The 15964-nt window shown below is 39.3% G+C and overlaps 1 protein-coding gene and 3 non-coding genes across 4 annotated transcripts; 2 read left to right on the forward strand and 2 right to left on the reverse strand.

Moving 5' to 3' along the window:
- The first annotated feature begins 617 nt into the window (after positions 1-617).
- Positions 618-5563, forward strand: LOC146461684 (carbohydrate sulfotransferase 3-like). Its single transcript, XM_085086594.1, has 2 exons — positions 618-662; positions 3169-5563. The coding sequence occupies exon 2, from the start codon at positions 3189-3191 to the stop codon at positions 4587-4589; it is 1401 nt and encodes a 466-aa protein (XP_084942720.1). The 5' UTR covers positions 618-662; positions 3169-3188; the 3' UTR covers positions 4590-5563.
- Positions 4856-4926, reverse strand: Trnag-gcc (transfer RNA glycine (anticodon GCC)). The gene has a single exon. It is a non-coding gene; the product is annotated as a tRNA-Gly (tRNA).
- A 40-nt stretch (positions 5564-5603) lies between the features above and the next one.
- Positions 5604-5674, forward strand: Trnag-gcc (transfer RNA glycine (anticodon GCC)). Its single transcript has one exon. It is a non-coding gene; the product is annotated as a tRNA-Gly (tRNA).
- A 10117-nt stretch (positions 5675-15791) lies between these two features.
- Trnac-gca (transfer RNA cysteine (anticodon GCA)) lies at positions 15792-15863 on the reverse strand. The gene has a single exon. It is a non-coding gene; the product is annotated as a tRNA-Cys (tRNA).
- Positions 15864-15964: the final 101 nt, after the last annotated feature.

Raw genomic sequence — 15964 nt, forward strand, 5'->3', positions numbered from 1 at the left:
CTACTTCTGCAACGGCTCGCAACGGTCGCAGTTGTGAAAAAACAAGAGTTTCACCGTGTAACACCACTTCTTGAAACTTGCTTCGAAGCGCTGTTCCACACAAGTTTCAGCTAAAAGTTTCAACGTGTAACGGCGGCTTCAGAGGGGATGTCTGAAAAAGGGTACTGAAAACTTACATATTTTGGTCTGCAATGGGGTCAGGATAGTACACCCTCACCAAAAATTCCGTGAAGAATTCTCCCCGGTCTTACCTTAGAAACCTTAGAAACTGTGTGTCGCTGGCTTTAGCTAACCGTTCGAACTAAGGTTACAAATAACCTTGAAAAAAATCCTTCAACCGATTCACTTCAATAGGATCATGCACGCTATGCGTGCTTTTGTTTTTTCTTTGGCTATATTGTGTTTTTGTTTTGCTTTTCGATCTTTGTTTGTTTTTTTAATATCCATTTTCTTTACTTATTAAATCACCAAAGGATAACATCCATTTTTAATTTAAATCCAAGCTATTATTTCTTATTTGCTAAGGTTACTTGGCAATCTACATTCCTATCCGGAGTTTCAAAGAAGGTTTAGTTTCTAAGCACCTCCCCAATAAGACGCAATTTGAAATTGATATTAGATCATGAAGTTATTGTTTCAAAGCGTTTGGTCTTTCACCTGAGGTAAGTCAAAAAGGATACAGTGGTAGAATATACAGTTTGCTGGTAGTAACATGTAAGAATGTATTTGAAAATTATCCCGAAAATCCTCAATGAATCAAACTGGCAAGAATTTCCTCAAATTTCGTATCTTACTATCGAGTATACTAATAGTCCGTATTTCAAATGATTATCAGTTTATATAACACATATATTTATAGTACAATACGCGTACAATTACCTCGGCCGATACGAACAAAAAGCTCTGGCCGAAATTGAGTAAATTCCCCCCTTCTTTCGCTGGTTTATGACTTCTGAATCCTGCCGGTTTCTCACAAAAACAACCAACCATTGCGAGCGGTCACACACAATCAAACTGCTTCTCGATTTCCTAACTCATTTGAGGTTGGTTAGCTTATTTACAAGGTAAATGCGGTTGGCCAAATTTTTTCTAGTAATATTCTACATTAGTTATCAGGTGTATATAATAAAACTGTCTTTATAAAAGCGTTAGCTAACAACATGATCATATCAATGTAACATATTGACATAGACTGAAATGGTTCTCCAGTTAAACCTCTTTAATCCGAACTCTAAAACGACATTAATTAGAGTTCGGACTATAGAGATACTGTACCTTTAGTAATTGTATTTAAATGTGGCATCTCTGGGACCCACTTAACCGTTCTTTGTACAAGGAACCTTAAGGCAGTGACGGTGACGACGCCAGCAAGAACGTCAGAGGACAATAGTTCAAGGTTTTATGGAGAACATAAACGCATAATGATTAATTTTCTTTTCTCTTTCTCAACTTTAATGCCGCCCCTACGATGTAAGCTCCTGGATAGTTCGGGCAATTAATACACAAACTAAATGAGTAGAAACCATCGCAAACTTTTTAAGAAAACGCGAATGAAATTTTTGAGTCCCATTTTCGTTGCCTTCGTATTGTAGTGCTTCTATAAATATATATTTATTTAATAACCACACAACAAATATGAAAAGGTCCTTCGTCATTTCTAATTATTTGTCGGTTTTGTTGCAAGATTTGAACCTGCAAATGAGTACAAACGCACAGGCGATTACACAAATGTAACACTCGGCCATCCGCGGTTGTGATTAGAACTTAACTGAGAAAGCGAGGCTAAGTGCAAAGCTTTTCATGTAAAAGTTAGTTTTGTTTGCATACGAATTTTTCATTGTATAAAATAAACATTGGAAGCCTCGCTTTCATAATGAGGTTCAAAACAACTCAGAAATCGCCTTTAAAGGCATTATAGCCAAGAAAAACGGAAACCCTTGAAAAACTTTTACCAGCATTCATTTAAAGAAGGACAGCTCGAGATAAATATGACCAGTCAAGCGGCCGCCATTTTTCTCAAGGAGCATAGCAATGCTAGGTAACGGTATGTGAGTGGCGTCAATAAACTTTACAGCTCTAAGTGTTAGTTTTCATTTTCTTTTTTTTTTTTTTAATTAAATACGGACAATAAAATTTGAATCCAACATGCACCCAAGTTTAGAAAGAGAAAGAAAAATTCGTTGTCATGTAACAGTACGTCCTCCATAAAGGGTCCCGGCAAGAAATTTCACTTCCTATAATCGTGCAGTGACGGCAAAAAAATATACCAAAAAGTGTAATGCACGAGCACAATTGTCGTTTTGGTTGTTAAACCTATTGCTTTTTTGACGTGACGCGAAGTGAACTAGTAGCATTCAATATCAATGCCATGACTGAAAACACTCGTAGAGAATCTCAAGATGGAAGAGCGTTTCGCAGTTGGAACAGACGAACAGACGAGGCATAAAAATACTTGTCGAAAGCGGTGTGGGGGAACCGTCTAAAAAGTCAAAATTCCACGGGCAATTTTAGTCAAAATCGATCCTACAGGTCCTTTCAGCGAAAACGTTTGAAGGATTGACGAAGATTTCTCCTTGGACACTATATATGTTTTTTCCTCGAGTCTGACAGTTTTCCTTGAACCTTGCTCTAGTACTACTATTCTTTTCTCGGTAGAGATAGTCTTCAAGGACAAACATCTCAGCATATTTTTGCACCAAAAAAAGGTCCTTGTTTATGTAGAATAAATGGAAAAAAATAATGAATTCAAAAATTACAAAGGGATTTAGGGCTCGACGTTTCGGAGTCATCTTGATTCCATTATCAAGAGCGTATGAATAGCATCTCATGGATGAGACATTCAAATTTGTTGGTGCATTAACTGAACGTGCAAACTGATTCAATTCGCGCCGGCTAAAGTATTTGTTTAACTATCTATTAGTATGTTAATTTTCAGCTCTAGCCCTTTTAAATATCCGCGTTCATAAACTGATTTTCTCTTGATAATGGAGTCAAGATGACTCCGAAAAGTCGAGCCCTAAATCTTTCTGTAATTTTTGCATGTCTTTGCTCCAGCAAATCCCTTTTGATTAAAATAATAAATGGGGAAATTTATCTTTGGTTTTGGTTTTGCATCCGTTTGCTTATCTGCTTAGATACAAATTTTATTGCTATTTTTCTTTTTTGCAGGAAACTCCTTTTCTGATGAAATGAAGAAGAAGCAACCAGCAGCACGAAAACTCTATATGTTTTGCCACTATTTGAAGGTCCCACTTTTACTTCTTTTGCTTTGTACCTCAGCGGCTGTGCTTTACAGAAGCTGGCGATTGGTATTCTATTCAAAAACTTACGTTTCAGATGTAGTAACAGTGGTTCAAAATCAAAATTTAGAAATCACTGACTTAACAATACGAATCAAGCACACATCATCTGAGGGCCAACAAACGAAGCTGTCATTAGGAAATCGATCTTCGTTCGAGTTTCATTCCGCGCCATCGGATGTACAAGACGATTCGAACAGTAAGCCATCCATAGAAGGTCGATCTCCTCCCGAGAGGCATTCCATGTCATCGGACACCCAAGACTATTCAAACACGAAGATGTCCTCGGAAAAGCGATCTTTATCCGAGAATGCGGCGTCGCTCAACACAAATGTTCGACCGAACGAGCCCGAGCGCCGCCGAAGTCTCCTAATCTATGGTGCCGATCGTTCAGGCACAACCTTCACTACGAAAATGTTCGCTGAAGATCCAAATATTATGACAGTTTATGAGCCGCTATGGATAACAAAGCGATGGAATAGAGAAAAAGAACAGCGACCGAAATGGAAAAGAAATGTTATAAATGTAGTTAACGGAATCTTGAGTTGTAATTTCGCGAAAAGTGAGGCTGGGACAAGATTTCTCAAGCACACTTCAAGAAGATGGAGCGGCGCTACCGTCAAAAACCCTTTCACCTCTGAAGCATTTTGCATCAACAAAACGTGTAGAGATCTTTCAATGGATCCTGTCTATGCAGATAAAGTTTGCCTCACAAAGTACAAGCACAGTGTTACTAAGGTTGGAGAGCCAAGAATACCAGACAAATTAATTTCATCGCTTCTACCAGCGGTATTTTTGGAGAATCCTGAAACTGACGTTAGAGTGATCCAGCTTGTTCGCGATCCGAGGGGAAGCTGCAACTCCAGAGTTAAGTTGACCTGGATGCCAGAGTATACCAGCCCAAGATTCCTGGGCATGGTCAGGGAACATTGTTCAAAATTAGTCGAAAACATCAAGTTTGGACGACATTTACATCAATGGAAGGAAAAGTATTTAGAGGTGAATTACAGAGATCTCGCGCGAAAGCCAATAGATACCACAAAGTTGATGTACAAGTTCGCTGGATTTGAAATGCCGGATTCAGTTCTTGCCTGGGTTGTGCGGAACACCTCTCCTAGCAAGGTAGAGTTGCAGAAACAACAGCGTGACCAGTACTCATCTGTTCGAAACTCCACAGCAAATGTTGACAAATGGAAACGAGAGTCGCCCAAAGAAAGAGTCCAAATAATTGAACAAGAATGCAGTGAAGCACTTGATCTTATGGGGCTCACAAAACTTGCTGGAATCTAACCACCTCCACACCACTACCAATTTTCCTCTCCCGAAGTGGGATGAAATATATACGTAAAAAAATACAAGGAAATATTTCCGGGAAAAATTCCTCTAGTGATTAGGAGCTGCAAGCATGGATAACATTGTTCTTTAAAATACAGAAAACATGTTATTGAAATTATATCCCGTTTCCTTAGAATCCATCCTCGGTTTTCCAGGACATCATCTTTTAACGAAACAGGAAAAAATAAATATCCACCAAATTTGCAAAAAGTAGAACAATATGCACTGGCCGGGAATCGAACCCGGGCCTCCCGCGTGGCAGGCGAGAATTCTACCACTGAACCACCAGTGCTTGATGGAATGACATAGAGGAAGGGCAGGAGGTCATGAGAAAGAAGCGGCTGTACATTGGATCTGAGAAGATGGAATCATCAGTTTAGCAACATGTTTCAGCCTCTTGGAGAATTAAGCTTTAGTTTCTAACATTTACATTTTTTTTCCGGAAAGTTCTTCTTATTTCACAAAGTTAAGAAAACAATAGTCCATTTCCGAGTTGCTGTGAACCTCACTATGAAAGCGAGGCTAAGTGCAAAACTTTCGATATGAAAATTAGTTTTGTTTGCATATGAATGAAAACTAATTTTCATAACAAAAACTTTGCACTTAGCCTCGCTTTCATAATGAGGTTCAAAGCAACTCGGAAATGGTCTGTTATGCTTCGTTCCACTGTAATTGCATTCCGGATAGATAAATCGCTAGTAGTAAAGTAAAGTATAGCTCTGGCCCTGAGGAAGACTAATTCTATTAGTCGAAATATTGGCCACTAATAAATCTGCCCTCTGCCGTAGTGCCAGCCTTGCATTCAATGTTGTATTTTCACGTTCAAGTGACCCCTGACACGAGGTCTTTCACAAGAGAGATCCAGCAAAATTACCAGCAAGTTTAATTCCAGCGTTGTGTGGACCTCTGCATTCAAAAGTTCTCTAAATCGATATCCCATGAGCTTGTTATCAACATCCACCCAATTAGGCACTGGTGGTTCAGTGGTAGAATTCTCGCCTGCCACGCGGGAGGCCCGGGTTCGATTCCCGGCCAGTGCAAATTGTCACCTTTTTTGGTGGACTTTTGATTTTGCTGCGTAAAGTGATATCTTGGGTTACTGAGAATGGATTTTTGGGAGCGTGTTGTAATAGTGCAATGATATGTCTCAAGCTTTGGCAAATAACAATATTATCCTTGCTTGCACCTCCTAATCATTAGAGCAATTTTTCAAGGGAGTTTTTTTTTAAAAACTAGTTGCCACAAGACGAGTCCCGGAGAGGGGGGTGGATGGACTCGACGGGTTTGCTGTTTACTCTATGATTACCTGTATATAAGAGGACCCAATCGTACTCTTTCCGGTGGCATGTTACCACTAGGTCCACAGGAGGCCCCCCGGATAAAAGGTTGCGGCACTAGATGAACACAAGACAAGAGAAGGAACTTTTCGTATTAAAAAGGTCTCTCAAATATCTCTGATAAGAAGGCCGCGAGAAGGCTCACGGCAAAGTTATATCAATTTAACAGCCTGAAAAAATTTGTCTCTCCATTTGCCCCCTTAAAAAAAGTGGATTTTAATTAATAATTCAGATGTGGGTATCTCTTCGATCCATCCTCGCATATAAATTAATGTCAATCGAAGTTATCAGCCAGTCTAGCATTTAGCAGTAAAATAAATTTGTTCCAGATCACGAGAGCAAGGAGGCATTGAAAGAAGAATCGTTTGATGTCAGTTTGGCGGAAATTAAGAGAGATCCTCAACTGCCGTTATTATTTAATATGGCATCATTTCATAATTCAGCAAAAGAAATGACTTAAACATGTGCGTTTTTGTGGTTTGGGGATTGCTTTCTTAAGTGAGCTTTTGTCTGAAAAAGTTGTGGTTTTTCTCCTCAAAAGGTTACGAACTACACAAACATTTTAGAATCGCTACGTTATAAAGTTGCTTAATCCGGCCAAGTACGTGAAAGTTTTTTCACTTACTGGACTGCAATATATTAAAGCATAATTGTCGGAATTGCCAAGATTGTTTAACAGCACATCACTTTCTAATTTGTGTCAAAACTGATATACTTCAACAGAACGTTACTGACTGAGCAAGGTTATGAAATTCGACCAAGTAAAAAAAAATATTAGCTTATTGAAACAGAACTATTTGATTTTAGACAAAACAGTTACTTTAAACAATCTGATTAAAAAATATAGTTACTGACTCTAGGATTAATCGAGGCCAGTTTCGAGGGAGTTTTCCCGGTCCCATATACAGAAACTTTAGACAGGACGTTTCATGAAAAAGCTCCAATTTCAGTTGTGCTAGTCGAGAAAAATTGGAAAAAGACCAGTAGCGTTAATTGAAGCATATAATCACGCTATCAGCAAAAGTAGTCGAGGTTTGATTATTTCACCAAGCTGTTGTTTTGCACAGCAAGGTTAACTGGCCTAGGAAATGTATCAAGTGTTTAACAGAGTAAGGAACCGTGAACGCCACTCTTCTGCTCTCTTAAGCGTGGGAGGGGTTCCTGTCGCTCTGTGCTGTTGTTTTCCGTCTCTCAAAAGGGAGAAAGCCAACCACAGTTGGTACAACCGTATTTACTGAATTACAGTATACAGAAGCATTAAAAGAACTGTACTTTTGAGTTAAATAGCCTGCATCTGGTCTTTTCTAACAGTGTCTGGCCCTTCATTATTTATCATGATTAAAAAAAAACCCGTCGACTTGTGACAAAATGATCACCTGTAAGATGGGTCTAAGATGCCCAAGGCGATATATATAAATAACAAAGCTTTAACCTTAACCTTCTTGGTGTAAACACTTCGGACAATTCATAAATTGTTCTTAACTGTTTCAAAGTGAATACTTTGCCGGGTTGGGCCGTCCGTTTGGAAATTGCCTTTGGAGAAGCGTCTTAACACAAAGTTAAGAAAACAAAACTTGTGTGGTGATTTCCGGGAATTTAATAGGCATATCAGCCTTTTTCAGGCAGCAAATAAAACGCGCGTGACAGCCGTGCTTCCCACACGCGGACTGCGCGTCCCAAGCAATTTTTTTTTATTGGAGCATAAACGTCTTCGGAACTGAAACAAACACGCTTTAAGAAAAACTAAAACGTGTACATGGATTGTGCAGAGCCCAGGTGGGGTGATCCAGCGCAAATTCCATCTCTTTAAAGAAAGTTCCACAAATTATTTCTTCATTAAGAGAAGACATGCCGTGAACGGGGCGCACGAAGACAAGGATATTACTTTTACAGATGTGCCGCTTATTATGCCGAAAAATCATATTTTGAAAAGTTGAAGTTGCAGAAAATAAACATGCTTATCTTATTCGAGGATATTGAAGATTAACGGGAATTTCCTTGCTCTCAAGTACGGCTTCATACAAACATTCGCAAAAAGAATCAACAAGTGTATATACCATCGCGGTGACTCCCTAACTATACAAGGATATTAAATGTCTATTCTCAATACTTCTTTGAATTTCATTCACACAGAAGTTTAATAAAACATTTTGTAAAATAACCACGCTCTTGTTTTTTCGATCAAAAGTACGGATCGATAAAGGTTAGAAACCAAGTTCATGGGCAACGATTGTTCTAGAATCTTGTCGCGCAAATTGAACGTTTTGTTTTAATCAAACCGTTCAAAAATGAGCAATATTTTGACAATTCTCGCGCAGACAATGTAACTGTAAATTTAAGAGCTTTTTGAAATGCCGACAATAAATTGAAGTAAATCATTTGTCACATGCTTTTTATTTGGCAAGAAAGTTTGATATTTGCGAGGCAATTTCCTCCCAGTTGGACTATAAACGAACAGAGCATGACAAATCAAGAAATTAAAAATTTTTTCTCGGTTTTATTCACCCAAAGGAATTCACAGCTATTCTTTTTAGTTATCTCTTCTCCAAAACATTCTCGATGCCATCAATTTTCATTTTATTTTATTTTATCAAAGTAAAACTGAAGAGCCTTATCAGACGGATATCAAGATAAACTGGGCAAAAACCCTTTCTCGGCGATGTTAAGCTCCCACTGTTTTTTTTTCTTCATTTCCTCAAGGTTAAAAGCCCGGAAAATTTCTTTTAAATCCACGTTAGCTTAACCGCAATCGAAATTCAGCTGCACGATCTTTAGTGGAAGGTGAAACGACGTTTGAATTTTAAATCTTTCACCGTCATCACCGTGAGTACATGCCAAAAGAGATTTGTTGTGCTCAGAGATACCGGCCACTTAGTGGTCTACCGACCGGTCGCGGTAGTGCTAATAGTGACCTTCGAATAATGAGAAGTGCATAGCTTTTGAATGGAGAAATCATCTGCACGGAACAGTGATAATGGTGCTCGGCAAACTACTTGGCAAGTTTTCGACTGCCAACATGTCAGTAGAACGTAATCAGCATTTTTGGCTCATTTTTGAACACCCCTCGATTGTGGCTGTCGCCAGAATGCCGCCTGGTATTCTTTCATTCGACCAACGCTTTCAATACGAAAGCAGGGGTTGCAGTCAGCGGCGTAAGCCCCAGCCTTGTTTCCTCGTTAATACTTTGAAGCTAATAAGAATACTCTTTTAAATAAGATCATGGATGGTTAAAAGGAGACGCCATTACAAAGCACTTGATTCATTTCATAAGGTGATCGAGCGGCGCACCGGGCGATTAAATCGAAATAGTCCTTGAAGCCTGATTGGGAAATAATTAGAACGTTATTGTTTCCCTATGCAGTGACCATGTGCTTTGGCCTAAATTTGATGACTTTATAACCGATACAACTCGATTTGTGGACCGCCTATATCTTTTAGTTTGTTTTTGTTGACCGTGGGTTAAGTCCGGTCTCGTGGGAGTCGAACAGTTTTTTGGCGATCTCAATTAAGCGTAGCGGAAAAGAATGGAAAATGAAAAACAAAACAGAGGGGAAAAGGTTTCATCGCCAAGAAAATTGTTGTCGAGTAGCGCGGTTTTAAAGATATTCTTGAAGTATTGAAAGTTAGAGTTCACTCTGCATCAGAATGGAAAGGTCCACAAGTAAATTTTACAAATACCTTGCTTGATCCGCATGTCTTGATTAAGTTGTGGAAATTTCGAGTTATTCCGGTAACATTTTGTGGCATCTGTAGCTTTCATAGTAAATAAACGTAACTTGAAAGCGAAAAGAAAAACAGGAAACAAAAAACCTATTGCGGCAAGATAAGCTAGAAATTTTTTTTTAGAGTTCTAATAAGCTGTTTCATGTCGATTTGTTTAGACGTGCAACTTGTGAGGGCGTTATAGTTTTTTTTTTCCAGTCATATTCAATAAACCATTCAATAGAAGTTTAGATTAGAGGCCAAATTTCCCTTTCCAAACCGTGTTCTTAGAGAATTAATATTAAGAGGAAGAAAAGGAATGAGCTACGAGCAGTTATCAGACTGGAAACAGGAAGCGGTACACAGTGTTCTGAACGGGGTGTAGTAGGAATTGCTAGATAGAAAATCACGCCTTGATGACAAAGTGATAAAAACAGCTCCTTTCTCTATTCAAAGCAAACTTGTGTTTACATAACTTATTTTTACCCTTTATATCCTGCAAAGTTCAACGTAAAAAGGCTCTGGAAAATCAAAACAAAAACTCACGTAATGGTCTAACTCAAGGTGCGTTTATTTTCATCGTTGACTTCCGATGACTAATTCACCAAATATTTCACTCAGTTGGATTAAAATGTACCTTACTAGCTAATTATTGGGTCAAACGTTTTATAACAGCACATATATACTTGCAAACCTGTGCAGAATCAGACTTAATTTAACCGGAGTACAAAGCTATTTGAATAGTATTAGGGAGGCATACTGTTTAGCCTACAAAGTACACGAACTTTACATCCCTCATTTACAATGCTGCAATCATCTTGTCTCGAACCTCTAACAAAAATAAGTGGTCAAATAATAGCTACAATGCATTAAATTTAACCTGTAATATAACATATCGACTCTACCTCGGCCTTAGAGCGAGTAAACGCTAATCCAAAACTGTTTTTCTTTTCCGCTAGCAGTATTCCAAAACATGTGTCCCAAACTGTTAGTGACAACTGAACCGCTCAAACTACGCTCGTGAGAAGAATTCTCCCTAATACTAACATGTCTGTTTTTAAAAATGCCATCATTATTCAGTGTTTCATCCTCGAAAGCTAGCAGCAGTTCAAAGTTTAGGCGTTAAACACGCTTCAACTCGTCCAACAAGAAGATATGTCTTCGTTACCTCGTTTAGAGCAACCGTGTTGAGTTCGTGGATGACTTCGCGAGATACAATGACAACAGGAGAAATCTAAGCCTGAATTACTGCATATTACTGTTGTTGGAACCAGGCACCCTCCATTCGCCACACACTAAAGGCATAGCTAAGCCGTTCATGAGCGATAAAACAGCTACTGGCTGTAGAGTTTGGGTGCTTCTCGTTGTTTCCCAGAACCTGGCACAAGAAATCAATGTAGCGCGCCGCCAGTCGTAGCGTTTGAATTTTAGAAAGCTTATCTGACGGTAGCGTGGGTATGATTTTCCTCAACTTGTTAAATGCTTCGTTTAGCGCTTGTGTCCTTTGCCGTTCGCGAACATTTGCGACAGTTCTCTGGTCGCCTTTTCCTTGGCCTTGTGACAGTGAACCATCTTTGCGTCTTGGTTTAGAATTGCAAGGGGACGATCTGTATTTTCTCCTGGGTTCGTTCAAAGACAAAGCCTTTTCGTAGTGCGGCAACCCCATTTTCGACCAACACACAGCAGTCTTCTCTTCCCGTTCACAAAAGGTTTTCCGCGGTTAATAAACGAATCGCGAGAGGACGGAAATCAGTTCTGATCAATCCGAGCTCGGCCCACCGTCAGTCACAAACTAACGCAACGCGATCGACTAGCGACACTTTTGTAGTGTGCAGGTTAAAATAAACACAGCTATCACTTTTCTCTTTCGAGCCGTCAAGTTGTCTAATTAAGTTCACAGGACTGTTGAACCCTGCCAATGAGATTACAGCAAAGAGTGTCAATGGACACTTCAAAATTTAATTAATAATTTGCCTTATCTATAGTAATTGCCAATAAATGTGATATTTACAAACAGTTTCGGTCCGACAAGGTGAAAAACAGCGGACATAAAAAAGCGCCGGCGCCGGGTGTTGAAAATAGCTCAAAGAGAGAACGGAACTCGCTGTTAAAAGGCGCATTTTTCGTGTCAAATGCTCCGCACAAACTCGCTTGTTTTCCCCTTTTCGAAACTACAAGCAATGAATTGCCTCTACAGCTTTCTAAACTGTTTCACTACCGTTGTAGAATATCCCTCTTTTCGCGATACGGTTCGGTTCAATTGACCCCGAGGTACGCAGTCCCCCATCCGGAAATGGTCTCTTTGTCAACAGCGGGTGCTTGCCCTTGAAGTTTGCCGAAAAATTTCTCTTTAGCTTGTTTAGACCTGTTATTGACTGATAGACAATTTTGTATCGGTTACCTGCGCACTTTGAGAGGTCAATGACATGTGCCTTCAACGTAACTCTAAACACAGGGTACGAATTTGACGAAATTATTCCTCCATGAACAGAAGTGGCTCTTTAGCAAGAAGCATTGACTGCGATGGGGGAACCTGAACTGTGTTCAATATCTCCGATGACAGAAAAGATGCTGTTTGTGGCTGATATGCGGAAAATTTTCTGATCGCCGGTCTACAGCGGTCAAGGGTAGGATTTCACTCCGTTTAAACAATCAATTCATGCTCTTGTTGCACACTCTTCGAAAAAATTAACACACTCGAGAGCATGCTTATACCACACAATATCACACGGACGGATGTGATAAATCACTTGTAGCCCGCTATTGCGGGCCATTATTTAGCAATGAAATGCATTTGGAAAATAGTTTAGCCTCTAAAGTATACACGTTTTGTTTAATCTAGATGAAATGGAATTCAAGCTAGATGCTATCTTTTTGCCTCGACAGAGCGCGAAAGTGTGATATTACGAGTCTGGGTATAAGGGGTCATTTACTATTTTTTTAAAAAAAAAAGGTAATAGGCTTAGTGTCATGCAGTTATCTTAGAAACTGACCTCGCCTTTCCCTTAAGATTGTTTCGAAAAATTGCACCAAGGGTAGCTGGCACTTATTACTCTATTCTGTGTAGTGCTGTTAAAGTAATTAGAGAAGCATGAGTATAACACAAACAAACCAGAGTGTTATCGTTGCAAATGATTAACCTCTCTCAATTTTGTGAATGTCAACTGACGACATCCATATTGAAACGACATAAGCTCTTTTAGTGCTCTTTGAGCAAATGTCGATTAAAAATATTGTTTGAATATTGAACAAGTGAAGCTAAAAACAATGTTATGCTATCAGAAAAAAAGTGAAAGCTGCAAGACAAGACTAACCTTCAACAGGAGCTAGAAAAGCTAAGTGAAAATGGAAACAAATTGTTACAAGGGACGATAAGCTGGTGCTGCCAACACAACCATTAAAGCTATAACGATCAAAAGCTGAGAAAGTGTATACACAATAAAAGTGTGAAAGATTAAGTTCCATTGCGTTTGTCTATACATATGCTATCAAGTATGACATCACCCATTCCAACGCAGCTTTCACGCAATTAACCCGGTTTGTCGTCTGAAAATCTATATTTTTTCAGACAGCGAATGTAAACATTACTTTGGTGGTATAGTTTGCTCAGCACAAAATAATATTTGTACATGAAATTTGGTGAATATATTTTGTCGTTTTTTGAGCGAGTTGGAATTGCGAAGTTTTCATCCAAAAACAGGACAGTCACTCTCTTCATTGACTTCGTTCAAGTCCTTGGTTTCCGTTTTTCAAAGGAAAGATTTTTTAGTACGAAAATAAACACTTTTTAGAATGAAAGGGATGAAAGCACGAAACACGCGAGAAACGTGTACGCGAACCAAAACACAGAGGTTTAATTTTTCCCGCCATTTTGATATTCGCTGTGCGAAATCAGATCTTGCGCCCAGTCGCCTACTGTTTACTATGTTTTCAAATGGCATATCCCCTCTTCGGCTGCATTTTTAATGATCGTTATTCTAGTTAATTACTCTACTGAAGACATTGTTGGATGTGTGAAAAACAAAAGAGGAGGATGATCTCTTTTGACATTACCCTGTACTACCACAGATTACAATCTGAACTACTCAAATCATGTCAAATGTACGTGTGTGGTGAACCACCCTGAAACAGTCGAAGAGTTAAGTTATGTTCGACGAATTTCTTTCTAATTTGCTTCCCCAATCGAGTTATAACAACCCTGTTGAACCTTCGGCATTGTGTGACGATTAAAAGAAGATTTTCCTCCTCGCTTTTCGCTCAATAGCGTCCAGATGTATTGTTTTAATAGTAGCGTATCACACGAGCATTGCGAGGACACCTCTAGTACCTATCTTAACAGCCAACCGACGTGGAATTTAAGAGACCCACGCTAAGCGCGCGAGTTTCGCTCGTAGCTATTTGTGCCTGACACGTCACGCGTGCCCTTACAGTAACCTTGCGTAAAAATGACACATTGTTTTCCAGTTTATTTTCCCACCCACCCTCTGCGTTGATCACTACCGAGTACATACGTAAGCTACAAAACGTTTTAACGTTCATTGTATAAACAGGCAAACAAAAACGCTTTAACAAGCCTGTAAAAACACAGGCGTGGTCTAGCACTTGTTTTTCGGTTTTGCAGTGCTAATGGCTCTTACATCAGGCATGGGGTTGTCTAAACATTTACTTGTAATTTTAACAGCTTTAGCACAGAATACGCCAGCCGTTTTAGGGACTTTTTAACACGGCAATAAGAAAAGTCGCTCTCTGAATGGATGAATTAAAGTGAACTATTCAGTCAAATTCGGCACATCAAATTAAACAACACTTGTGTTTGGATAAAATTTAAAAGTTTCTCATTTCATGAACAAAGAATTTTACAATGGTTCATGCCGGTAATTTTCCTTTACTTACAGACGACATGCAACTGAATTCAAACCTAGAAGGTCAAATATTTTTAACCTTTCATCGGAAAATGCTCTTTTACTAATGAGCTTACTATTAATAGAGGCTTGCATTTGAGTGTCGTAAAACCAAAACCAAAATAATGAAGTTTAATAACTCAAGCCAACTACAGCTGAGAGGTAAACAGCGCAATGTACCAATCAGAACTCGACGCAAATACATGTAACTGGCGAAAAGCGCGGGAAAAAGCTTGCGAGTAAGTCACGATTGGTTTTGGTTTTGCTTGAAAGTGGCGCGAATTTCGCTAACCAATCACAGGGCACAGCAATAGATCAATAGAGGAACTAAGTTCTACTGTTACGGCATATCAGCTCACCTTCTTTTGCACGTCGGGATAATGGTGACCGCAGTATTTTTAGGGGCATGCATGAGCAAGAGCCTAACATACTTGAGGTGTTTGGTCTGCGCCATCCCTGCTCCCGTGGGAAGTAGGGATAGCGCAGTGATGAGAGCACTCGAGCTCGCCTCCCACCACTGTGGCTCGGCTTCAATTCCCGGACTCGGCGTCATATGTGGATGTAACCAGTGGTTCTCTTCCTTGCTCTGAGAGGTTTTTCTCCGGGTTCTCTGGTTTTCCCCTCTCCTCTCAGCTCAAAAACCAACATTTCAAATTCCAATTCGATCTGGAGAGTGTTCCCATACTGCAAAGCGCAGTTGAACGTCTCATCATGGAATTATGCGCTATACAAATTTACATAATTTATTTATTTAATTTATTCAGTTTTTGCAAGTCTCCCTTTTCCAGGATTTATTTTTCTCATCAGTCTTTCCATGCGGTAGTACTTATCCACTAATGGACAGTTAGTTTTGATAACCATTATGATGATCTGTCTGACGTGGTCAGAATACAGATTGAGAAGAGGCTGAATAGTTTAAAATTATAAGTGTTGGACAAAAGGGAAATCTTGATCTTAACAAACATCGTAAGAAGTCTTATTGATCGGATTATTGAACCTTTTATTTTGGTTACTCGTTAAAACAATGGCCCAGCTGGTAAATAGTAAGTGTAAAGGTTTTATTAAATTGTCCCTGGACTGTAACCAGCATCTAGAAAAAACTCCATGGTTTTCCCAATGTTATTATTTTTTGTGTGGCTACTTTGAAAGGAATAGAATTCCTGTTCCCCGTTGGCGTGCGCAAACGTTACAAAAAAAGAAAGAAAGAAAAAAAAAGCAGGGGGCAACCGGGTTTGAACCAGTGACCTCTCGATCTGCAGTCGAATGCTCTACCACTGAGCTATGCCCCCTTAGACAGTAGTCAATGGTGAATTTTATTAACCCATTATGAAAGGATTTCATTGGTTATCTTTTATTGTACACCTCATAGCTCAATTTAGTAAAAGAAAAC

The sequence above is a fragment of the Pavona decussata genome, unplaced genomic scaffold, assembly GCF_977016875.1.
Source record: "Pavona decussata unplaced genomic scaffold, jaPavDecu1.1 SCAFFOLD_195, whole genome shotgun sequence".
Lineage (NCBI taxonomy): Eukaryota > Metazoa > Cnidaria > Anthozoa > Scleractinia > Agariciidae > Pavona > Pavona decussata.

Excerpts from the sequence above, each read along its gene's own strand:
- LOC146461684 (XM_085086594.1), top strand. The coding sequence starts at position 3,189 with ATGAAGAAGAAGCAACCAGCAGCACGAAAACTCTATATGTTTTGCCAC.